Source organism: Rhinolophus sinicus, linkage group LG03, assembly GCF_036562045.2.
Source record: "Rhinolophus sinicus isolate RSC01 linkage group LG03, ASM3656204v1, whole genome shotgun sequence".
Classification (NCBI taxonomy): Eukaryota; Metazoa; Chordata; class Mammalia; order Chiroptera; family Rhinolophidae; genus Rhinolophus; species Rhinolophus sinicus.
The window spans coordinates 45,716,552-45,739,862 of NC_133753.1; the positions used below are offsets into that span (position 1 = coordinate 45,716,552).

At 47.4% G+C, this 23,311-nt stretch overlaps 1 protein-coding gene, 1 long non-coding RNA gene and 1 pseudogene across 3 annotated transcripts; 1 reads left to right on the forward strand and 2 right to left on the reverse strand.

Annotated features, from left to right (window-relative positions):
- Positions 1-407: 407 nt before the first annotated feature.
- On the reverse strand, positions 408-511 carry LOC141570958 (U2 spliceosomal RNA; annotated as a pseudogene).
- Positions 512-2,399: 1,888 nt separating this feature from the next.
- On the forward strand, positions 2,400-16,185 carry UBAP1L (ubiquitin associated protein 1 like). Of its 2 annotated transcripts, none has more exons than XM_019748689.2 (5): positions 2,400-2,859; positions 7,947-8,501; positions 10,763-10,930; positions 13,685-13,786; positions 14,734-16,185. In XM_019748689.2, the coding sequence occupies exons 1-5, from the start codon at positions 2,740-2,742 to the stop codon at positions 14,866-14,868; spliced, it is 1,080 nt and encodes a 359-aa protein (XP_019604248.2). In that variant the 5' UTR covers positions 2,400-2,739; the 3' UTR covers positions 14,869-16,185. The 2 variants fall into 2 exon arrangements, with proteins under 2 accessions (XP_019604248.2, XP_019604247.2); XM_019748688.2 differs by having other exon boundaries at positions 2,415-2,859; positions 10,724-10,930; positions 14,734-16,182.
- Positions 11,581-20,150, reverse strand: LOC141570573 (uncharacterized). Its single transcript, XR_012494713.1, has 3 exons — positions 19,853-20,150; positions 17,597-17,658; positions 11,581-11,717 (listed from the first exon to the last, which is right to left on the reverse strand). It is a non-coding gene; the product is annotated as an uncharacterized LOC141570573 (long non-coding RNA).
- Between the last annotated feature and the right edge of the window lie 3,161 nt (positions 20,151-23,311).

Below are 23,311 nucleotides of genomic sequence, written 5' to 3' on the forward strand. Positions count from 1 at the left end.
CTGTAGCAGAGAAAGCCGCTCCCAATGTTCCGGGAACAGTCTTTTGAGTCTCATAGAAAGTAAGACACTGACAAGAATGAGCAGATAGCGGAGATGAGGGAATGAGAGGATTTCCCCATCTGTCCTCACGTGACCTTTCTACACTCAGATTACCTACTTTTCCTCATGACGCTCTCCTCTGGGCATGAGGATGAGCCCAGTGACCCCTAGCAGCAGGGCTTTGCTCCATCCTGGTAGGGATGACAGCTTGTATTAAGCTAGAGGTATCCCCTGGGAAGCCCTGATTGTTTGCAAAATGCCAGACTGCAGTCAAGAGTCTAGATTTAAATATACATGATAGGCAATCATGAGCTTGAATTCTGTGTGAATAAGTGTTGTTTTGATTTTTTAAGGTGACAGAATCTTTAATGTGGTTTAAAATACATTTAAAAAATCAAATCCCTGGATGTTGTGAATATTATTAGACTAATAGATATTACACTTGATCATAGCCAAAAGGCCCAGAAGCTAAGTGTGAATGAGTTTTTAATTCTTAGATCTCAGCTGTGGTAGGTACTGTTGACTAATATTAATTGACTTTCTCACCAACAATGCCTAAGAGTTCCTGATGGTCCACACACTCATCAACCCTTGATATTGTCAGGCTTTTGAATTTTAACTTTGTGTGCGTGTGTGTGTGTGTGTGTGTGTGTGGTGACATCTCATTGTTTTATTTTGCATTTTCCTATTGGCTGAGGTTTAAGCAACTTAACATATTTACTGGCTATTTGGATATCCTCTTTTGTGACGTGCCTAATAAAATCTCTTGCCTATTTTTGTGTTGGGTCTTTTTCTTACTGATTTGTAGAAGTTCTCTGTATATATTGGATTATGAGTCCTTTATGCTGCAAATATCTTCTCCCACTCTGTGAGATATATATATGTATATATATATATATATATATATGCACATATATATACACATATATATACATATGTGTGTATATATATATATATACATATATATATGTTTTATTCTCTTAATGGCATCTTTTGATGAATGGAAGTTCTTAACTTTAATGTAACCCAATTGATCATATTTTCCTTTACCATTACCGTAGTCTTTTTTGTAACCTGTTTAAGAAATGTTTACCCATTCTGACACTATGATTGTGTTCTCCAATTTTATCTTCAGGCTTTACCTTTTTGCCTTTCACACTTACTTTTTACCTTTTACATTTAGATCTACAGTCTACCTAGAATTGATTTTTCTGTATGATGTGAGGTACAGGTCAGGATTTTTTTTTCTAGGTGGCTATCCAATTGATCCAGAACCATTTACTAAAAAGGCCTTCATTTTCCTACTGCTCTGCAGGGTCATAAATCAAGGATCTATATATGTGTGTGTCTGTTTCTGGACTTTCTTTTCTGTTCTACTGGTCTCTTTGTAAGTTCTTATGTGAGTACCACACTGTCTTAATTCCTGTAACTTTAAAGTACGCCTAAGTCTTGATATCTTACAACTATATTGTTTCTTCTTCAAGATTGTCTTGGCTTTTCTTGGCTCTTTGCATTTCACATAAATTTTAGAATTAGTTTTCCAATTTACACCAAAAAACGTGATGGAATTTTGATACCTGGAATCTATAAATCAATTTAGGGAAAACTGATATCTTTAGTGAGTTTTACAATCTATGGACATGGTTTGTTGCTTGCATATAGAGATATAATTGATTTTTTTATATTAACCTTGTATCAAGGGATCTTGCTAAGTTAACTAATTCTCAGAGTTTTATTCATAGATTATTTTGGATTTTTGACATATAATTATGTCATATAGAAATAATGGTGGTTTTATTTTCTTCTCAATCCTCAAACTTTTATTTTTTCCCCCTCTCTTTTTGCACTGGCTAGTACCACCAGTACAATGTTGAACAGAAGAGATGATGGGGACATCCTTATCTCAATTCCGATTTTGTGGATATCTTTCAGTATTTCACCATTACGTAGGGTGTTTGCTTTAGCTGTTTTAGAGATATTCTTTATTAGGTTAAGGAAATTCTATTCTATTCCTAAGTTGCTGAAAAAGTTTTTTTGTTGTTTCTTAAAATCATGAATAGGTATTGATTTTATCAAGCACTCTTTCTGCATCTGTGGAAATAGATAATTATATAATTTTCATTTTCTATTGATATTTATCTTTATTTCCATTGATTGATTTTGGAAAGCCAATCTCTCATTCCTGAAAAAAACCTCAACCTGGCAGTGTTGTATTTTTCTATCCATAATTATTTTTGTTAAGATTTTTTTTCATTTATGTTCATGAGAGATGGGCCTCTAATTTTCTTGTCAGTTTTGGTATCAAGGTGATGCTGAAATCAAAACGAGTTAGAAAGTAGTCCTTCTTTCCTGGAAGAATCTGTGTGATTTGATATTTCTTCCTTAAACGTCTAGGTGAAAACTCTTTTGATGCAATGCTTTAGAACTAGAGTCGTAGATCGTGTTTTGGGAAATGATGGTCTAGAGCAAGACTTAAACATGCAATAGTCAATTTCTGTCAGTTTGAATGCCCTTGTTTTTATTCATTTCCTCCCTCGTCCAGCACTGGCCACTTCACCTTTTCCTTTCTGGTTTTGTGGGACTCACTACCCAGGAGAGTGCTGAGGCCATTTGAGGCCCAGTCCTCAGGACGACGCTCTCTCCCTGCCACTAGACGGCCTGCCCGAGTCTGGTCACACTTCTCCACACTCCTCTGATAGAATGAGTGCCCTCGATGGTGTCCCATTCAAGGTGCCCAAGGCCTTTGTGACAGGCACAGAGCCCCTCCCTGGACCAGAGCTCAGTGTCCCAGCCTGCAGGGAGCTTCTGCTGGGTTCTATGGTAAGTGTATCTGACTGTCTGTCTCCCAATCCCTGGGTCTGTGGGTCTGAGGCTGAGCCTTCTGGGACCTTGTTCCTTGATTTAAAAGGGCAGCCAGGCCTGCTCTGGTATAGTCTGGGGAGTTTGGACATAACCCAAGAAGAAAAGGTGTTTCATGAAGAAGGCTGGTTGCCTGGTGATGGGGATTACTTAGTGGGTCTTATTTTAGCCTTAGGATAACTGGAAGGCTGCCTGTATGAAGTGACTAAGAGTCATTGCAAGGAGGTTCCAGTTGCTCTCTCCCTTATCAGCCTGCTCCCGTGTCTAAAATTCCACCATTAGAATCACTCCTTTGGGCAATAGCTCCAGAATTCTCTGTTAAAATGTAGACAGTTACCTGGGTCACATTAGAAGGTGTTACTATTCCCCAGGCCCAAAGCACGTCTTCCCTGGAAGCACCTTTCAAGCACCCCGTGCCCCATGGCTCACACACTGGGAAGCGCACCTGGCGTATGCGGTCATATCACATCCGGCCTCGGGATAAACATGACTATTTAACTCCCTGGAGAGTCAAGTTGACTTGAAGATTTAGGGGGAACCTGTGGCGTTTATGTTATAACCGATGTATCATGGGGTAGAATATAAAATTCCCATGAATTTTTCAAAAATGAAACAAGATTGCAACAACAGTGGAGCTGGTGTTGGGCCTCTTGGGATTGAGTCCTCAGACTCTTGTGTGCTCATCTCCACTGTCTGAGGGGCGCTTTGTAGAAAAGTTTGAGCATCTAGTTCCGCTCTCACTCATTTTGAGCATGAGGAACCTGAGGCCCACAGAAAGGACATGATTTGTCCAAAGTTAATGGCAAAACTAAAAGCCAGGTCCTGACTCCAGATCATTTTGTATTAGCTAAGGTCAGGATTGGAACAGGAGAGACATAGGCCAGGTATTGACGGAAGGCAAAAGAAGGTTGCTGGAACGGCGGAGCTGAGAGCGCCGTCCAGGACGGAGAGGCCTGGACAGGGTCAGGTAGAGGGGCCGGAGAGGCCTGCGGGCACGGAAGCAGGATGCTAAGAGCAGGTTTGCTTCATCTGCAGACCCTGGAGTTACACTGAGGCTCCTCAGGACTGAAGTTTCCAGAACTGAAATAAACTTTGTAAGGCCCAGCGCACAGTGTCCAGGGCCCCGTGCTCTGTGGGGCAGGAGCTCTCGCTGTCCCCAGGCAGCCTGTGCTGTGGGCTCACTCTGGCAGTAGGCCTGTGTTGTTCAAAAGAGGAACTTGCTTTACTTAGCTCCAGTGGGGGTGGATTATCACACTTTTCCCCTCCCTGCTGAGCTCAAGCCAAGCTGGAAAGAGGCTATTCTGAAGGTGAAGTCTCCTCATAGCAGAAATGGGCACCCTTCTGCCAAGTCCCTGTCTAATGTCCCAGCAATGTGCTGACCTTGGCTCTGCCCGCTGCTCTCAAGATGGGCACCTGCACTCTCTTAAGCCTGTTTCCCTTCCTAAGCCTCCATTTCTTTAACTGCTGGGCCAAACTAACAAATAGAGAAGCACGAGACTCCAAGTATGATTTACAGCCTCTCCTGATCAGTCCTTTGAGTTCACTGAGCTGTATTCCATTTACAACAATGTTATACATGGTGATTAGATTACCAGACGAAGCTAACGTGGCCTAAAGAGAAAAATAATAACAGCTACCATTTATTGAGCACCTGCTATGCGCCAGGCCCATGCTAGGTCCTCTTTATATGTTTACTCTTCTCTCTCATTTTTATGATCCTTTTAGCAGTTGCGTATTCCTACCCCACGGCGTAGGAAACCAAACCTCCCACCTGAGTGATCCCCAAGGTCACATGGCTTATGAGTGACACAGCCAGGATTCCAACACAAGTCTGTCAGAACCCCCTCTACCCTGCTCTTTTCCTAGGGGCTCTTCCTTCCATACTTAAAAGCCTCGGCAAGTCTATGTTTTGTTGTTTCATAGTTTCCCTTTAATTAGAGTTAATTTTCCTTCATTTAACTTTTTTTTAATTAATCACTTTTTTTTTAATTGGGTGCATATTGGGGACCAGTGTGTTTCTCCAGGGCCCATCAGCTCCAAATCGTTGTCCTTCAATCTAGTTGTGGAGGACGCAGCTCAGTTCCAAGTCCAGTCACTGTTTTCAATCTTTAGTTGCAGGGGGCGCAGCCCACCATCCCATGCGGGAATTGAACCTTCAACCCTGTTGTTAAGAGCTCGCGCTCTAACCAACTGAACTATCCGGCCACCTCTCATTTAATTTTTTAAAGAGAGAAAATATATTCACACAATTTAAAACTGAAAAAAATATATAAAATGGTATAGAGCAGGGGTCGAAATTTTTTTGTAAAGGGCCAGGTAGTAAAAACTCTGGTAATTATTCAACTCTGCTGTTGAGGGAAAGAGCCATAGACATTAGGGAAAGGAAAAAGTGAGCATGGCTGTGTTCCCATAGCACATTATTTACAAAAGCAAGGTGGGGGTCAGTTTGGCCCCAGGCAGTTTGCTGACCCTGCCACTAACCTTCCCATCTGCCCTGGTCTCCACCTGCACCCCATCTCTGATGGCCTCTGTTACTCATTTTTAATGTATTCTTCTAGAGATTATTATGTGTGCATATATAAGCAAATATAGCTATTTCTTCCTTTTTTTAACACCGAAGGTAGCATTTCATATACACTGTTCTTCTTGATTTTTCCACTTGTTATATTTTAAGATCTTCCATATCTGTACATAGAAAGCTTCTTCAGTTTTGTTTGTCACTGCAGAATATTGCATTTTATGGATGCACCATACTTTAACAACAGAATCCCCTCTCGATGGACACTTAGGTTCTTCCCAGTCTTTTACCATTACAGACAATGCCGCAAGAAATGAGTATATGCAAATGTTCTTTTGAATTTGTTTGAATATATTACCAAATTGCCCTCCATAGGGGTTATACTGATTTACATCCCAACCGGCACCTACTAGAGGCCTTTATCATCTGCACTTCCAACTGAGTATCCTCAGGCTTTGGGTCTTTGCCAAGGAATAGGCGAATGGTATCTTGGTGTAGTTTTATTTTGTCTTCTCTTATCATGAGTGAGGTTAAGCAGCTTTTCCTGTGTTTAAGAGCCATCTGTATTTTCTTTTCTGTGGACTGTCCATATTTTGTCCATTCTCCTGCTGGGCTGTTGGTCTTTTTCTTACCTATTTCTAGGCACTCCCTATAGTAGTAAATTTAGCCCTTTGTCTGTGATGTGAGTGCTATCTCCCCCACTAGTTTGTCATCTGTCTTTGACCTTGCTTATAGGGTGTATTCGGCATGCAGATTTTACACATGTGCTTGTGTGCACTTTTATGGCTTCTGGATTTTGATTCAGAGTAAGAAAGCCTTTCCCCACTTGAGATTATAAAGGATTTCTGTCCTATTTTCTTCTAATGCTTTTGTAGTTTTATATCACACATTTGAATCTTTCATCCTTTTGGAATTATCCTTGTGTATATAATGTGAGAATGCATCCAAAATTGTTTTGCCAGCTAGCTAACACCATTTATTGACTAATTCCTCTTTTTCCCATTGCTTGAGATGCCATCTTTATTATTTACTAAAGCCCCATAGATATTAAGGGCTATTTCTGAACTTTCTATCCCATACCCTCATCTGTGCCAGTACCATAGTTTTAATTATGGATATTTTGTAATACAATAAAATATAATAAAACAGCTGGTAGGGTCAGCCTCCCCTTATTTATCTTTTTGTCTTTGGAGAGTTCCTGGCTGTCCTTACTTGCTTTTCATATGAACTGTAGAATTCTTGATGAGTTCCATAAATCACATGTGTTGGTATTTTTATTGGGTCTTTGTATCATTTTATCCCTTAAGTCCTGCTGGCTGTCTCTTTATCTCTTAGTCTCTTTCTCTACAAGTCTGTCTCATCAGTTCTGAAGTTTGTCTTTTTCCCACCTCTATTTTTTACAACTTGCCTATTTCACTCCAATCTCTTTCTCTAACCACTTATTCTGCACACACTTGCTAATGTCCACTCTGTGCCAGGTCTGCCCTGGGCCCTGAGGATACAGAGGAACAAAATGCAGTCCTTGACCTCAGTCAGGGAGCCACACCGGGACAGCTATGTTAGGTTCCTCTCAGCAATGTCAGAGGTGGGAGGGGACAGTGCCGATGATCTAGTGCGTCTGTGTCTGTCTGTCTCCCCTTTCCCTCACACACACACCTCTTCCCCCAGCCTCTTTCTTCCTTAATTGGCCATCATAGAGCATTGAAATTGCCTTTAAATATTTTTAATGGCATTCTTTATTTCTGGTTCTTAATTTTAAAGGTAGGCAACAGGAATATTGTATTTTTGCCTCATTTATAAACTCTCAAGTTAGAGTATTTATGTGCGCCCCAGATTGCTTTTTCAGGTGTCTGGATATGCAGTGGAGAGAGCATGACAGTCAGATGGACAGAGGACTCCCAGCTCAGCCGCTCACCACCAATCTGACCCCTCGCAAAAATTGTATTTTCTGAACCTAATTTTCACAATCTGGAAATGGGAATAACACTAGAACCTACTAAGTAGGGTTCAACAAAGATTAGCGCGTTTTACATTTCCTGGGTCCCAAAGTAACTTCAGATGGCAGCAAAAGGGGTGGGCGCAGGTATTACTCGGTAGGGAGGTTTATGTGCCTGGGCAGGCCTCCAAGGCTGACTGTTCTCTGGCAAATGGTGCTGGGCTCAAGTGAAAGCTTCTTTGCTAAGAACAAATTTTATTGGAGAAAGTTTTTAAGCCGCTATCGTTCAATTACATACTGAATGGCAAAGGGACTTAGATACAAGGTCTCACTACATTTCATTCTCTTAACCTGTTCCTCACTTAATCCCTCATGCAGAGTTTGCCATTAAACGTTTATTGATAGCCATCCACCACAGTGCTAGCTAAAACCGAGGGTAAGCGTGGGCTGTGATGGCTGCTTGGGGCTCAGAATCGGAAGTCGTGCAGGTCTGGCAAGTCTTTGGCTGAGCAGGGTCGGGGAGACCCGGGGTAGGGGTGTGCCCCGGGCCCTAGTTTGTTTGACCAAACGTCTCACGTTGCCTTCTCTCGGCAGCACGACTTCAGCCTGGAGAGAAGGACACTCTTCTGGGTGGAGGCTGTCCTCCGGGAACCCTGCAAGTTCCAATGTGATGTCCCCGGGACCGCGTCAGCCCCTCCCGCCTGGCTCTTGCTGGTCGGCCCCGAACGCGGGCTGCTGCCTGCGCCTGCCTTAGCCGAAGGCCCTGAGACCCGACCCCAAGAGCCGCCTGAGAAAGAGGAGGAGGAAGAGGAAGAAGCCTCCTCTGCTAGCGAGGAAAAGCCGGGTCCTTGCAGCCCCCAGCCCAGCACTCCAGGGAGCCCCAGCCGGGGCCATCACGGGTGCTCGCTGGACGTGCTGCGCGGAGTGAGATCAGAGCTGGCGGGGGCGCGGCGGCGGCTCTCCGAGGGCAGGACGGCCGCCCGCCCCCGCGCCCTCTTGCACCGCATCCGTCACCGGGCGCTGAGCCTCTGCCCCAGCTCGGCGCTGCCCGTGGACCCCACGCCCCCACTCGCCAGTGCACCCGCGCCACCCCCGCGGCTCTCCACAGCTGGCGCCATGCCCCCGCGGAGCCACAAGCCCACGGTCGCGGTAAGGAACCTGCCCTCTCAGCCAAGGCTGCAGCTCAGCGGTGAGGCCCCATAGTCATAGTCGGGGTCCCCAGCCTCAGTCCCCTCCTCTTCGCATTCCTCCTCCCTACCTTTTCCTGGTCTCACCTGGTCCTGGATCACGCTAGTAGTCTAACTGCGACCCTTTGCCAGAATCTTCCCTGCTCCGAGGGCCCCCATTCCGTTTCCCATTGTGCCTGCTTTGCCTCTTAGGGCACAAGGCGCATAACTGTAATTATTCAGTAGCTGTGTGTCTCTTCCAGGGGAATATGAGTTCTTTTAGGGCAGCGACTGGATCGCATTCATTTCAGAGCACCCAGCAGCAGACTTGGCCCATAGGGGGTGCTCAATGAATGTCTGTTGAAGTAATGAATGTGACTCAAACCTAGGGCTTCCCAGTGGGCAAGGCTTGCGGTAGAAGGGGTGAGCTGGAGGCTCAATCAAGCAATAGTCACGGTCCGTTAATTCCTGCGGGACACTGGGTTGGAAGAGACAAGATCAAAACCACAGGACAAGGAGAGCTGGCCAAGGGGGTGTGGGGCAAGGCGGTGCTGCCTTGTGTGGTGGGAGGGGTCAGGTGCTGAGAGACGGGTGAGGGTTGCTGCAGTCTGGGGAGACTTCAGGATGGAGTACGTGCTCCCAGAAGAACCAGGAGCAGAAGGGAACTGACCATGAAACCAGTGAAGCTTAAGCCTCAGGCCCCTCACTCTGTTCCTTCCAAGGCCTTGTACCTTGGAAGTTTATACTCACACTTGCGTGTCTTTCTTCTTTAAGAGATCCAAATTGCGTGAGTCTCAAACTCCACAAAACCTGGATCCAGAGCAGATGGGGTAGGTCAGGACTGATTGCAGGAGGTGGCAATTGGGCACAGCTCTCCGCCCCCAGCAGTCCCACAGGCAGACCAGGAGATGCAAAAGAATAAGGCCAACGTGAAATTAAATCCAAAAGAGACCTGAGGTCCAGCTTTCCCATTACTGCTGTGTGACCTTAGGCACGTCACTGAAGTGGTCTGAACCATCCCTTCTCTACCTGTAACGTGGGCCAGTAACCCTCCCACAGGAGCAAACAGAGAAGAGGCTCTGTGAACTTGACCGGCCACGCCCATATCAAGGACCGGACATTGATGCCAAGATGGCTCTTGTCTTGTCTACTTTAAATTAACTCTAGCAACAACATGGGGCGTGGGGGGGGGGAGGGTTGGGGGGGGATCGGGGCAGATGTTCTGTAGAGGAGGAAATTGAGGCAAAAAGCAGCTAGGAATCTTTTTCAAGGTCACAAGAGTAGACTCAGATCCTAAGACTTGGATGTTTTCTACTCTGTGGATAAAGGGCAGACTCAAGGGTGAGGTCATGGTAGAGAAACCCCTGAGTGCAGATGGGAATGTGTGGGGAATTCATTTGTGTCATACACACACACACACACACACACACACACACACACACACAGCCCCAGGAGCCAGGGCAGCAGCTAGGCTTTCCTTAGGGAGGAGGGGACGAGGTGGTGCGTTCAGGGCTGGCAGACAAGTGCTTCTTCATGGGGGAAGAGTTAGGGGTAATGCCTGCCAGACCGATTGAAATGCCTTGAAGTCACTCACCTTAGCCCAGAGTCTGTGGGGGTCTCCCCAGCACCATAGCTGTGCCCAGTTTCTACCCGGCTCCATGCCCTGCCAAGCCTCAGCCCATCTAAATTCAAGAAGGGAGGAGGTCTGGCTGGGAAGATCCCCCTAGGTATGGGGTAAAGAACCCTGGATTTGATACTAAGTAGGTTCAGGTCCCAAATGTGTGTTATTTACCAGGTCGTTCACTTCTCTGAACCTTGATTTCAATATCTGTAAAATGGGATAACAGGATGGACCTATCATATTTCTATTGCAGAGTTATTCTAAGCAATAAATGAAATATTATCATGTACTGGCAGTTTCTGTTGCCAGGCTCTTTGCTAATCAGTTTTCTCACATTCTCATTTAAGCCTTGGAACAAACCTTGAGGTATCTAGTATAGTGTCCTCCATTTTACACATGAGTAAATTGAGTAAACAGTAGAAAGCTGAGATTTGAACCCGGGTCTTCAGGACTCCAAACTCTCCACAGTATTAGCCCCTACACTATGTATAGAAGATGGCATGCAAAGGCACCTTTAAAAATGTCCTGCCCAGCCAGGTATTGTCTCCAGTGATAAATGACACATCAGCTTGTCTTTTTTTCAGCCCCTCAGCCCATATACCTGCCTGCCACCTCTTGGGCAGGCACCCCAGTCTCTCATCACCCACAGATTGTACCCTGATTCTGCTGACCTGCTATCCGCCCTGAGCCAAGAGGAGCAAGACCTCATTGGGCCAGTGGTCGCCCTGGGGTATCCCACGCACAGGGCCATCATGGCTTTGCAGAAGACAGGGCGGCAGAGCCTGAGCCAGGTGAGTGGGGCCCAGAGCTGGGGGCTGTGAGCTGGAGACAGGCAAGTGGGGGGCCCAGAGGAGTGGGGGGCCCAGAGCTGGGGGCTGTGGAGCTGGAGCCAGGCGAGTGGTCACGTGATTTTATCTTTAATTTAAATAAATTTGCTTCCTTCTCTTTAGAGGCAGAATCTCACCCTGACATTAATTATTGGGGATTGTGAACAAGTTTAAAGACCCTAATACTACCTTCTCCATAGCAGTTTATCAGGAATCCTCATGTCCATTTGGGGAGTCTCAATATTCTATTCCTATCCTGGTCTTTGCCCCAAATACAGGGTGCTGGAGCTTTGGGCAGCCAAGAATCTCTCCAGAACTGCCCAATAGAACTTTTTGGAGTGAGAGAGACGTTTCATACCTATGTTGTCCAACACAGTATCCACTAGCCATGTGTGGTTACTTGAAATGTGGCTAGTGTGACTGAGAATTTTAATTGTAATTTAAATTTAAATTAAAATAGCCACATATGGCTACTTGCTAACATATTGGATGGCGCAGCTCTAACCACTTCCCTCAACTAATGGTTTACCCATACCCATATCCACTTCTCTCTCTTTCTGTTCACCCATCCATCCATCCATCTGGTGAACAGTTTTATGGGGCACTTCCTGGGTGTTTAGATGCAGTTAGGTGCCATGGTGGAAAACAAGGTACATAAAAACCACTGTTGTAGGTTGGGTTCCCCAGGAAGCAGACTCTGATGGAGCTTGGCATGCAGGGTAGTTGTTAAGAAGACCCTTGGGCTCAGCTCCTGGAGAAGGAAGTGGACAGACGCAGGAGTGAGTAGATGGAGGTGAGCTGTGTAGACCCAACCACAGTGTCAGCCAAGCCCACAGCTCTGGAGAATTAACGGGCCTTCAGGGTCATCCTAACTGGGGCTGCCCACCCTGCCTGGACCTCAGTTTCCTCAACTGTGCAAGGAGGGCTTGGCTGGGTGGTTTTCCAAATGTGCTCAGAACAAGGTCTGTGTATCCTGGGGCAGGTGCTTGGACAGCTTAGAAGCTAAAACAGTTTGAAAACCATTAGTCTATATTATCCGTGCTTTCTGCCCAGCTCTGACAGTCTGCAGAAACCCAACCTGTTTCTTCTCCATGTATACCCATAATTCTTGTGGTCTGAAGCCTTTATTTGGCACCAACTCCCTATAAATCCTGCTTTGATTTGCCTGGCACTCACAGTTTCCCATATCTGGTTTATCTCCCCCACTGAGCTGTGAGCTCTTTAAAGGTGGCTTTTAATTCACTTTACATCACAGCATGTATTTATTGAGTCCCTCTGCCTGCCATGCTGGGTGCTGAGGACACAGTGGTGAATAAGACTGACACAACCCTTCCCTCATGGAGCAAAAAGTTAGTGGATGAGCGAGATGAGAAAGACAAAATTGTATGTGCTGTGGTAGGGGAAGCACCAGGCATGGCGCCTTGGAAACGGGGCAGAGAGGGTCCCAGGCAAGAGGAGTGAGGCTGGCCTTGGCAAGGGAGCCAGATATGCAGAGACCCAGGGGATTGGGGGAGGAGCTGAGGTGACTGATGGGCAGGAACAGGCCTTTCGGTCCTAGTTGGGAGGCAGCACTTGATCCTGAGGGCAAAAGCAGCCCCTGAGGACTAAGCAGGTAGTGACCTGCACAGGTTATCCGCCCCGCGGGATCCTCGTCTGTCTCTTCCCCGTTCCAGCACCTGTGCAGGACTGTAGCATAGTGGGGGCTCTTGCAGCCCTGGGTGGCAGAGATGTACGAGACCAGACAATTAAGTTCGCGAACTCATCCTAGAAAAAGTGCTACGTACTTTGCTGAATATCACTATGGTCACCTTCGAAGTACTCCCCCCGGGAAGCTATGCACCGAAGCCAGTGCCCAGTCCACCCTTCAGAGCAATTTGGGAACTTTTTCTGGAATGGCCGTCAGAGCTGTCGTCGTATTACCCTTGATGTCCTGAATGTCACCTAAATGTCTTCCTTTCAATATTTCCTTTATCTTCGGGTAAAGAAAGAAGTCATTGGGGGCCAGATCAGGTGAGTAGGGAGGGTGTTCCAATAAAGTTATTTGTTTACTGGCTAAAAACTCCCTCACAGACAGTGCCTTGTGAGCTGGTGCATTGTCGTGATGCAAGAGCCAGGAATTGTTGGCAAGAAGTTCAGGTCATTTTTGTCTACCTTTTTCATGCAGCCTTTTCAGCACTTCCAAATAGTAAACTTGGTTAACTTTCCAGTTGGTACACATTCATCATGAATAATCCCTCTGATATCAAAAAAGATTAGCAATATCGTTGCAACAGGTTCATGAACTTAATTCGACCTCGTATTTGTCTGGGGGTGGGGTGGGGGTGCTCTGGTGTGGATGAGTAAGGAGTCACCTTCACACAGGTGGGTGCTCTCTAGGGAAGATGAGCAGGTTGGGGGTGGTGGTGGGTGAGACACTCCCCACTTGGGTTCTGGGAACACCTTAGCTCACCCTGACAGCCCTTTTCCTGGATTCCAGCCTGCAGTTTGGGACAGTTGTTGAGGATTTGCTGTCCACCTGTCTGCAGGTCCCTACAGGAGACCTCTATCCCTCTTCTATTGACTCATGGGCTTTCTGGGGCCATGTTGTATGCCAGGAGTTGGCTGATCAGCCTGGCCCGAGCTCAGGCCTTAATGGGGTCCTCAGCTGCCTACTCTACCCCATCTGCTGCCCTGCCTTTCCTCTTACCACCCCTCCTTCTTTGCCCTTTTCCGTACCAGTTTCTCAGCTACCTCAGCGCCTGCGACCGGCTGCTGCAGCAGGGCTATGACGAGGGCCTGGTGGAGGAGGCCATGGAGATGTTTCAGTTCTCGGAGAGCCAGGTCAGCAGGCTGCCTGCCTGAGCTGCAGGGGCAGGGAGGAGGGGTCACACACACAGTAGCCTGGCGTGCAGGGGCGCACAGCGCCAGAGCCAGCCTGGGGGCCATAAGGAGGTAGCCTGCTTGTTCAGCCCTGGGGAGAAGGAGACAGCCAAGGGAGATGAAGCGTGGGAAGGAGAGGGGTAAGGGTGGGGAGGGAAACTGGAGGCAAGGCTTTTGTGTTATTTAGATGAATCAATACAAAAAGTGTTATTGAATGCCACCGTTTTGTTAGACACCCAGATAGGAGCCACAGGCAGCACAAAGAGGCCTGAACTCTGCTCGAGGAGTTTGCCACCTGCCTGCAACCCAGAAAACAGGCAGCTCTGGGCCCAGGAGTACATTCTGAGTGCCCACTGAATATGACCTGTCCACAATCAGCAGCTGGTGCAGGCTCGCTGAGAAGCTCTTCACAGAGGCTGAAGGAGAGACATGGGGGTGGGAGAGATACAGAGGAGGAGGGAGGGAGGAGAAACAGGGAGGTTTCACGCACTGGGGCCAGAGAAGGAAGGAAAGTGGAGGCTATGCTATGTGATACCTCGGCAGGGTTTGGGGCCTGGGCAGAGACCCCAGGCTGTGTATCCCCTGACCACCAGTATTTGGCCTCCTTCTTTCTGCCCCAGCACCCAAGCACATACAGTCAGGAGTGAGCTGGAGGAGGGGAGTAAAACCAGGACTGAGCCCGTGGCCAGGCTGGGGCCTCCATCCTTGGTACAGAAAGGGAGATCTGAACCCACGTCACCCCAGAAGTCCGGGGAAAATGCAGGTGCTGCCCAGGAGCAGGGCCACCTGGCCTGAGGGGGCCACGGCTTTCTGGGAGTGGATACAGAGGGCACCAGGCAGGGGGTTCCCCAGGTTGAAGGCCAAGCCTCCCCGAGTTCCCACTGCACTCTCTGCCTCCCCTTTCTCAGGCAGGGGAATTCCTGCGCCTCTGGGCACAGTTCAGCGACATGGGCTTCCAACAGGACCGGATCAAGGAGGTGCTGCTGGTCCATGGCAATCACCAAGAGCAAGCCCTGGAGGAGCTGGTGGCCTGTGCCCAGTGACCACTGGGCACTGCGATGCCTGGGCATCCCAAACCGATGCTAGACCTGACAATCCCTTCTAACTGTAGACCACATAAGAATGACAAAGCGATGCATGCTCATTGTAAAAATGCAAACAATACCAAGGGTGAGAGCAAATACTATAGGGGACGCAAAACTTGATCCATCTTAGGTTTTCAGCTGGACCGATTCACAGGAGAAAAACAAACAGTTTGTTAAGGCATACAGCACGCATCATGGGGGAGAAACCTCAATGAAAAGTAACTCAAAGCAGAAGCTTAGAATCCGGCTTATATAGCATCTTCAACAAAGAGCACATTTGTAGAGAAATAACAGGATAAAGGAAATCAGTTTTAGGCTTCTAAGCATGGCATATTGTTGGAAGGTAGATATATGGGAGGGAACTAATTGAGTAAGGTTTGTTTGCAGATTCCTCTGGCGCAAACCTAGGAGGATAAGAATCTATCTCCAGGCAAAGGGAATTTATATCCTTCTTTAGACAAAGAAGGGTAGGAAGAGCTTTTCTTGCATTTGCTGCTTCTTAACTGGCTTCAGCTCAAAATAATTTTTATGTCAAAGAAGCACATTTTGGAGTCACATTCTGGTTTCCTTCAATACCAAATGAATGACCTTAAAAAGTTGAAAATGGTTGCCTATGGGGAGGGGCTGATGGGGGAGCATGGATGAGGAGCTGTGTTTTTTCATACAAGCCTTGTAAAACTACCTGTTTTTAACTCTTTAAACTGTGTGCATTAGTAACTTTGATTTTAAGAAAATTAAAACAAAACCAAAAAAAAGATGTGCAATTCTTTTGGGTCCAGTAGGCTCCTGGTCTCGGTGTGGAGAGAACATCTGACTGTTGGTCCAAAGATCTAATTTCAGATTTTTGGTCCTGTTGATGACTGGCTGAAGACCTCTTTGGGCCTCAGTTTACCCAAGAAAAGTGGAGAGATTAGACCTGGCTGCTATTCATGAGAATCCCCTGGGAAGTTTGTTGGAAAGTGCCAGGCCCCTCTCCTGGATTATCTGATTCAGAGAGTCCAACTTGGCGGCTCCTAGGAATCTGTTTTGTTCTTATAAGAAGCTCTCTTGGGATTCCTTTTTAAAATTGTTTTTTATCCACCCCTTTCACCCATTTCTCCCATACCCACCCCCCAACCCCTACCGCCATCTCTGGCAACCACGAATCTATTCTCTGTATATGTGAACTTGGTTTTTATTTTTAGATTCCACATATGAGAACATACCGTATTTGTCTTTCTCTGTCTGACTTATTTTACTTAGCATGATGTCCTTGAGGTCCATTCATATTGTCACTAATGGCAAGATTTCATTCTTTTTTATAGATGAATAATATTCCATTATATATATATATATATATATATATATATATATATATATATATATATATATATATACATACACACACACACATACATATATATTTATCTATTCATCTATTGATGGCCACTTAGGTTGTTGCTGTACCTTGGCTATCATAAATAATGCTGCAATGAATATGGGGGTGTATATATCTTTTTTAATTAGTGTTTTCATTTCTTTGGATAAATACCCAGAAGTGGAATTGCTGGATCATATGGTAGTTCTATTTTTAACTTTTTAAACAGAACCTCCATCCTGTTTTCCATAGTGGCTGCACCAATTTACAATCCTACTGACAGAATAACATTGTTCCTTTTTCTCCACATCCTCGCCAACACTTATTTCTTCTTTTTGATAACAGCCATTCTGACAGGTGAGAGGTGATATCTCATTGTGGTTTTGATTTGTGTTTCCCTGATGATTAGTGATGCTGAAGCACCTTTTCATGTACCTTTTGAGCATGGGCATCTGTGTGTCTTTTTTGGGAAAATGTCTGTGTAGATCTTCTGCCTATTTTTTCAATCAGATTGGGTTTTTTTGCTATTGAGTTGTTTGAGTTCTTTATATATTTTGGATTTTAACCCCTTATCAGATACATGATTTGTAAATATTTTCTCCCATTCATTAGGTTGCATTTTATTGATGGTTTCTTTGCTGTGCAGAAGCTTTTTAGTTTGATTGGCTCACACTTATTCATTTTTGCTTTCAGTAGCATATCCAAAATATCATTGCCAAGACCTGTGTCAAGAAGGTTACTGCTTGTTTTCTTCTAGGAGTTTTATGGTTTCAGGCCTTCCATTCAAGTCTTTAATCCATTTTGAGTTAATTTTTGTGTATGGTATAAGATAATGGTCGAGTTTCATTCTTTTGCATGTGGCTGTCCAGTTTTCCCAATACTATTTATTGAAGAGACTGTCCTTCTCCCATCATATACTCTTGGCTCATTTGTCATAAATTAATTGACCATATATGTGTGGGTTGATTTCTGGGCTTTCTATTCTGTTCCATTGATCTATGTGTCTGTTTTTATGCCAACATCTCTGGGGATTCTTATTCAGGGTAATAAGCCCATGTCCAGTGTGTGACCCTCAGGGACAGCGAGTCTGTGTCTCCTTCTGCTCTGACAATCTGTGGTCCTACATCAGTCTGTCCTCATTTAGGGTGTGGGCAGGTTGGGCCCGGAGTTTTCTCTAGTCACCCCAGGCCTACCCTCTGGAGTTCCCCAGGGATTGAGGGGACCAGTTGCTAGAGCTGCCTAGGACTCAGGCAAACAGAGGTCAGATGCCAAGACACAGGTGCCCCTGCCCTTCCCAGCTGGCCCTGTGCAAAGGCCTGCAGCACTTACCACAGAATCAGAACTTCTTACCCGCTATACCTAGCAAACAGGTCTGGACCTAGAGCTGAAGCCTGTAAAAAAAAAAAAATCTTCCACGTTTCTCAGCTTCAACCCTGACACCTTATCTGAATGTACAGCAAGGATTCTGCATGCCTACATAGACCTAAACAGCAAGTCTGGGACTAACCCAGGTCTCCTGAGGTGCATCAAGCCCCTGCATGCTTTCCACTAAGTCTTGATGCCTGCCAACTTGAAATCACATTAAAAATAGTCTCTGGTCTTAAAACTTGCTTTGAATTACTTGCAACAATGCAAAGCTATTTGAGAAAATCAGCAAAATGTCATAAAGTTGGCCAAAAATTAAACCGCATTTGGAAAAGATAGTAAAATTCAATTTCGATTTCTAAGATGTAATGTTAAAGCCAAAGCTATTAATGTTTTGATTAAAGTAATCTGGCCTCAGTCTGCCACTTTATTAAGCCCCCTTGTTTAGTGGCAACCAGTTGACAGGCCCCTCACGCACGTCACATGCCCTCCTCCCATACCACTCCACCCATCCTTCTGCCACCTACCCCAAACATTCCCATCCCTAGAATGCTCTTGCTTGATTAAAAAAATGAAACATGGGGGCTGGCCCAGTGGCTCAGGCGGTTAGAGCTCCATGCTCCTAACTCCGAAGGCTGCTGGTTCGATTCCCACATGGGTTGCTGGTTCAACTCCTCAAGTCATGCAAGGGATGGTGGGCTCCGCCCCCTGCAACTAAGATTGAACATGGCACCTTGAGCTGAGCTGCCACTGAGCTCCAGGATGGCTCAGTTGGTTGGAGCGTGTCCTCTCAACCACAAGGTTGCCGGCCCTGCAACTAGAAACGGGAACTGGACCTGGAGATGAGCTGCACCCTCCACAACTAAGACTGAAAGGACAACAACTTGAAGCTGAACGGCATCCTCCACAACTAAGATTGAAAGGACAACAACTTGACTTGGAAAAAAGGCCTGGAAGTACACATTGTTCCCCAATAAAGTCCTGTTCCCCTCCCCAATAAAAAAAAAAGAAACATGAAGGCATCATTTTTAGTTTAAAACACTCTTAGCCGGTAGAATAGTGTGGTAGTTAAAGGCATGGGCTCTGAAGTCAGACCTGGGCTGAAACTACAGTCCTCTCACAAACTAGCTGTGTGTCCTTTTGAAAGTCACATAACCTCTCTGTGCCTCAGTTCCTTACCCATCATATAGGAATACTGAAACTTCCCAACTAGGTTGATTGAACAGGATAGCACACAGGAAGCTGTCGCATGGTATCTAGTAGCTATTTACTTATTTATACATATTTATACCCTGCCTTGTTCAGGTAAGGAGCACCACCGTTATTCTAATCATCCTCCTCATCATTGTTATGGTTAACAAATCTCCAATATTTATAACTGAATTCAGAAAACCTGGGAGAACCTCTTCCTATCTCTGGTCAGAGGGTTTAAGGAGGTGGCTGGAGCAAAGGATTCTGGGAGTGCCACCTGGGAGAAGGTTAATCTACAGCTAATACTAAGGGTCAGGTAGCTGCATTTGGTGGCCCCTTGAAATAGCAGATGACACAGTCAGCTCCCTGAGGGCAGGGTCTCAACAAGGTGACCCTTGGAGAGGAAGCCAGGATGGCAGAGTCAGGGCAACAGGTGGTGAAACAAGGCCTGACCCAAGGCTGCAGAATGAAGCAAGTTCTGCCTTGCTTCTTTCACTTCGGTCCCTTTATACTCTGTCTCCTCTCCTATGTCCCCCCTGTGTTCCATCAGAGGCCCAGTGCCAGCAGATAGAAGAAGGCCTCCTGACTCTGATGTGGGGGAGGGTTGGGGGGGTGTTTTATAAACTATTTCAGGCTGAAATTTCAAGTTCTTGATGTGTTTCCTTCCCAGGGAAATACGCGTATTGCCCCCATCTAGCTGACCCTTCTGCCTCCTCATAGGGAGCTTTGTGGTTACGCTGGGCACCCCAGGATAGTCCGGAATAATCTCCCATCTCAAAATCCTTCACTTAATCATATCTGCAAAGTCCCTTTTACCATGTAAGGTGACAATTCAAGGGATGAGGACGTGGACATCTTCAGGGAACCATTCAGCCTAGCACAGAGGGGCAATGCTTGACCCAAACTAATATATAACTAATGGAGGAATTTCAGGCGGTCACATCAGGGAGTTTTGTTGTGTTTCTATATTATTCTTTATACAAGGGACAGTCCTATTTTGGAGCAGAATGACGGTAGAGCAGGCCTTACCTAGAGGTCAGGGTCTCAAGCAAGGCTGGATCCTCCCCAGGCTCAAGCTGATACAGCTGGCTCCACTTCTCTCTCGCCTCTGCTAGGAGCCTCTGGGACTCTTGCTTCAACTTGAGCCAACGTCCTGCAGCTGACAACATTCTCCTGGTACTGGGTACAGGGCCAGCTGAGGGGCTGCCAGAGCCTTGTCTTGGCCCTGACCCTTCCACTCTGGGGATGGTGGAGGGGGGATGCACCCTTAGGTTCTAGCTGGCCTCCCAGGATCAAGTGTAGAAGGCAGGAGCTTACTCTTCCCGGTCCCTCCTCCCCCCTCGGCCCCCTTCCTTCCTATGTCCTCCCAGCCCCTCTCCCTAGCCTGACCTCTAGCTGCCCTGTCCTCCTGTCTTATCTGGTGATTAGAGAATTCCTTTATGGGAGCCTGCAGGGAACACGCTTTGCCTTTTAAGAGGATTTAGGGAGAGGACAATGCTTAATCATGAATAGTGGCTCATAAATGTTGGGGTTTGGAGCCCAGTAAAAGCTGGCAAAGGGGAGGGGTGACCCTCCCAGCTCTTCTTCTCATCTGACCATCCCTGCTGTCTCTAGGTAAGACTCACTGCCAAGACGATTTGGGGTTGTGGGGAGCTCAGGAAAGTCTTTTCTTTTTTTAAATTTTTATTGGGGAATATTGGGGAACAGCGTGTTTTTCCAGGACCCATCAGCTCCAAGTCAAGTCGTTGTTTTCAATCTGGTTGTGGGGAGCACAGCTCACTGGCTCATGTGGGAATTGAAGCGGCGACCTTGGTGTTATGAGCACCGCACTTTAACCACTGAGCCAACGGGCCACCCCCTCTGAAAGTCTTTTCTAATGAGGGTTGGGGGAGGCTTCTAGAGCCCCTCCCTCAGTACAAGGACCGCCTGCTGCACACTCTCCTTACCCTCAGATCCTAAGGGCCAGAGCTGTATTCCCAGACATGCTGTGGTCAGAGGAATGCTTGGACAACCAGGACTCTCCCAGAAACTCTCACACGCACTCACCCCCACTGTCCTCAAGGGGTGTAAACCCCCTGCCCCAGGCATTATCTGGAGGAGTTTGGCAGGTGCTGGGGACAAGGGTGACCCTGAATGGGGCAAGAACGGATTGCTCAGCTCGACTCAAAGGCAGGGCCCACTCAACCACCAAATCCTTTGTTAAGCCCCGACTGTGCACTCAGCCCTGCACTAGACCCTCGGAGAAGAAGTTACCCCTGCATTCCAGGTGCTACAGCCCAGCTGATGAGCCACAACTACTACCAAAGAACCATTCACGTACTAATTTTCCACCCAGCAAACCTTTATTGCATACCAGCTGGGTGCCAGGCCCTGCTGGGCCCTGGACTGGGGGAAGGTGGGAAGAATGAGAAATGGCCTGTCCTGAAGTGAAAGGTTTCCCAGTGCAAGGCTGGGTGGTGTGGGTCAGCGTGCAGGTGGCTGAGAGCAGTCAGTGCCTGTGCTGGTGACGATGGCAGTGAAGACAGGGGAACAGGCGGGCTCTGGCCCAATGAGGGCCTGTGGAGGTGGCACTTTGCCAACTCCGCCTGTAGAACTGGGTCCTAGCCAGTACCCCTGCTGGCTCCACTCCCAGGCCAGCATTGGGGCACCCACCCCCACCCCAGCATCCCGCTCTCCAGGCGGGTGGCCCTGCCTCCTGCCCACTCTCCTCCTGAACCTGTCCTTATAAGGCCACCCACTCAGGAGACGTGCGTTCTGTGTCCTCTGGGAAGTTGCCCACACAACGTCATCTGCTATTTCACTGCTCGAGATTTTTAACCTATGATTTTTTTGTCATTAAGAAAATGTTTTCAGGGTAAACAGAGACATTAACTGGGTGCTGGGTAAGAGCGGAAGGATAGAATCCAGGGGGCTGGGGAGCCAGGGATGAAGGGCATGGCTGGATTCCCTTAGCAGCCGAACAGTTCCATGAACCTCAGCAGGCCCTGAGCTGGGCGCTGGAGTAGACGGGGGTGGGGAGTTCCTCAGGGACTCTACTATGGGAACAGACATCATACGCCACAAATTCTGGTGCAGTGAAGGTGGCCTCCGGGCAGAGGTGAGACCCCACACTATAGGAGCTTGAGCACAAGGCATCTTCTAGGAGGGGGCACTACTGAGCCAGGCCTTGCTGGGTGGGCCGGAGTGCTTTCCATGAGAAGTAGAGAGAGGACATCCCAGGCAGCAGTCGCCCGGGCATGAGACAGCCTGGGGCGAGAGGGGGAATGGGGAGCTCCTCAGTGTGCCTGGAAGGTGAGGTCTGAGCCTTGGGGAGTCTGGACTTGATGCTGCAGCCATGGAGCAAAGGAATGAACACAGTGGAGCCAACAGGAGTGACAGAAGGGAGACCATGCCGGTGACTCCTGTTTTCCGGCCACCCACCTGGGGGGCTATGTTTCCTTATTCTTAAGTGACACCCGGTGAATTTGGAAGAGTTACTTTTCCTGCCATTGTAGGTCATCTTATATATGTGGTCAGTCAAAGTGGCCTGTCCTACCCATGGCACATGTCACACAGGGCCAGGCCGACTCTGGCATGTAACCCTGGAGTCCCTCAGAGGGACTGTAAATGTTCCTGCTGCTGGAGACCCTTTCCCAGCCAGGTGTGCTGGCCTTCCCAGGGCACCTGGAGCTACCGAAGTCCTTCCAACAGGAGAATCCTGTTCTTTTTAACGTTGCTGACAATCAAAGCCCCCTGCTGTATGCAGTGAAGAACGTGAGTGAAGGCGGTGGCCAAATGGGGCACAGAGTGTGTCCTGCCATCCCTGGCACCTAGAGGAAGGTCTAAGACAGTGAAGCAGGATGAGGAAAGGAGGCTTGGAAGTCTGGGTTCTCTCGAGAGGGCTTATCTCATCAGGGAATTGCCACTGGGTCCTGTAACTGCCAAGGGGCCGTCTCCTTCATTCCACCGTGAAGCCCTGTGGGCAGGGACTGAACCTGGTTTGTCTCTCTGCCCTGGCACAGCTGGTGGTTAGAGGAAGTGCTCAGAAGTGTTTGCTGAGTGAAGAGGATGAAAAGAAGGGAAGGAAGGAGAGAGGGAGAGAGGGAAACCCCTGAAAGTAAGCCCTCTGAGGGTGGCCCATGCTGAAAGGTAACTGGCTTCCAAAGATGTTTCACCAAATTGTCAGGCGACAGCCTCACCAGGAAGTATTAAGGGACGCGCCAGGTACTTGGGATGACAATATGAGTGAGGTGATTTCAGGGGACAGAGGCAGCCTTCCCTGGTTCCTTAGTGGCCACTCCCTCAGAGCCTGGAGGGACCCCACTGATGGGACTGGTGGCTGCAGGGAGGGTCCTAGTGTTACTCTGCACGTGACCCCCTAGTGCCCCATGGAAGGGACAGAAGTCCAAGTTGGTTCACGACCTCTGTGATGTGCTCCTTTGGGGAGCACGTGGCCCCTTTTTGATAGCAGCAGGGCTGGGCAGAGACAAGCGTGGGTCCATGTAGGAG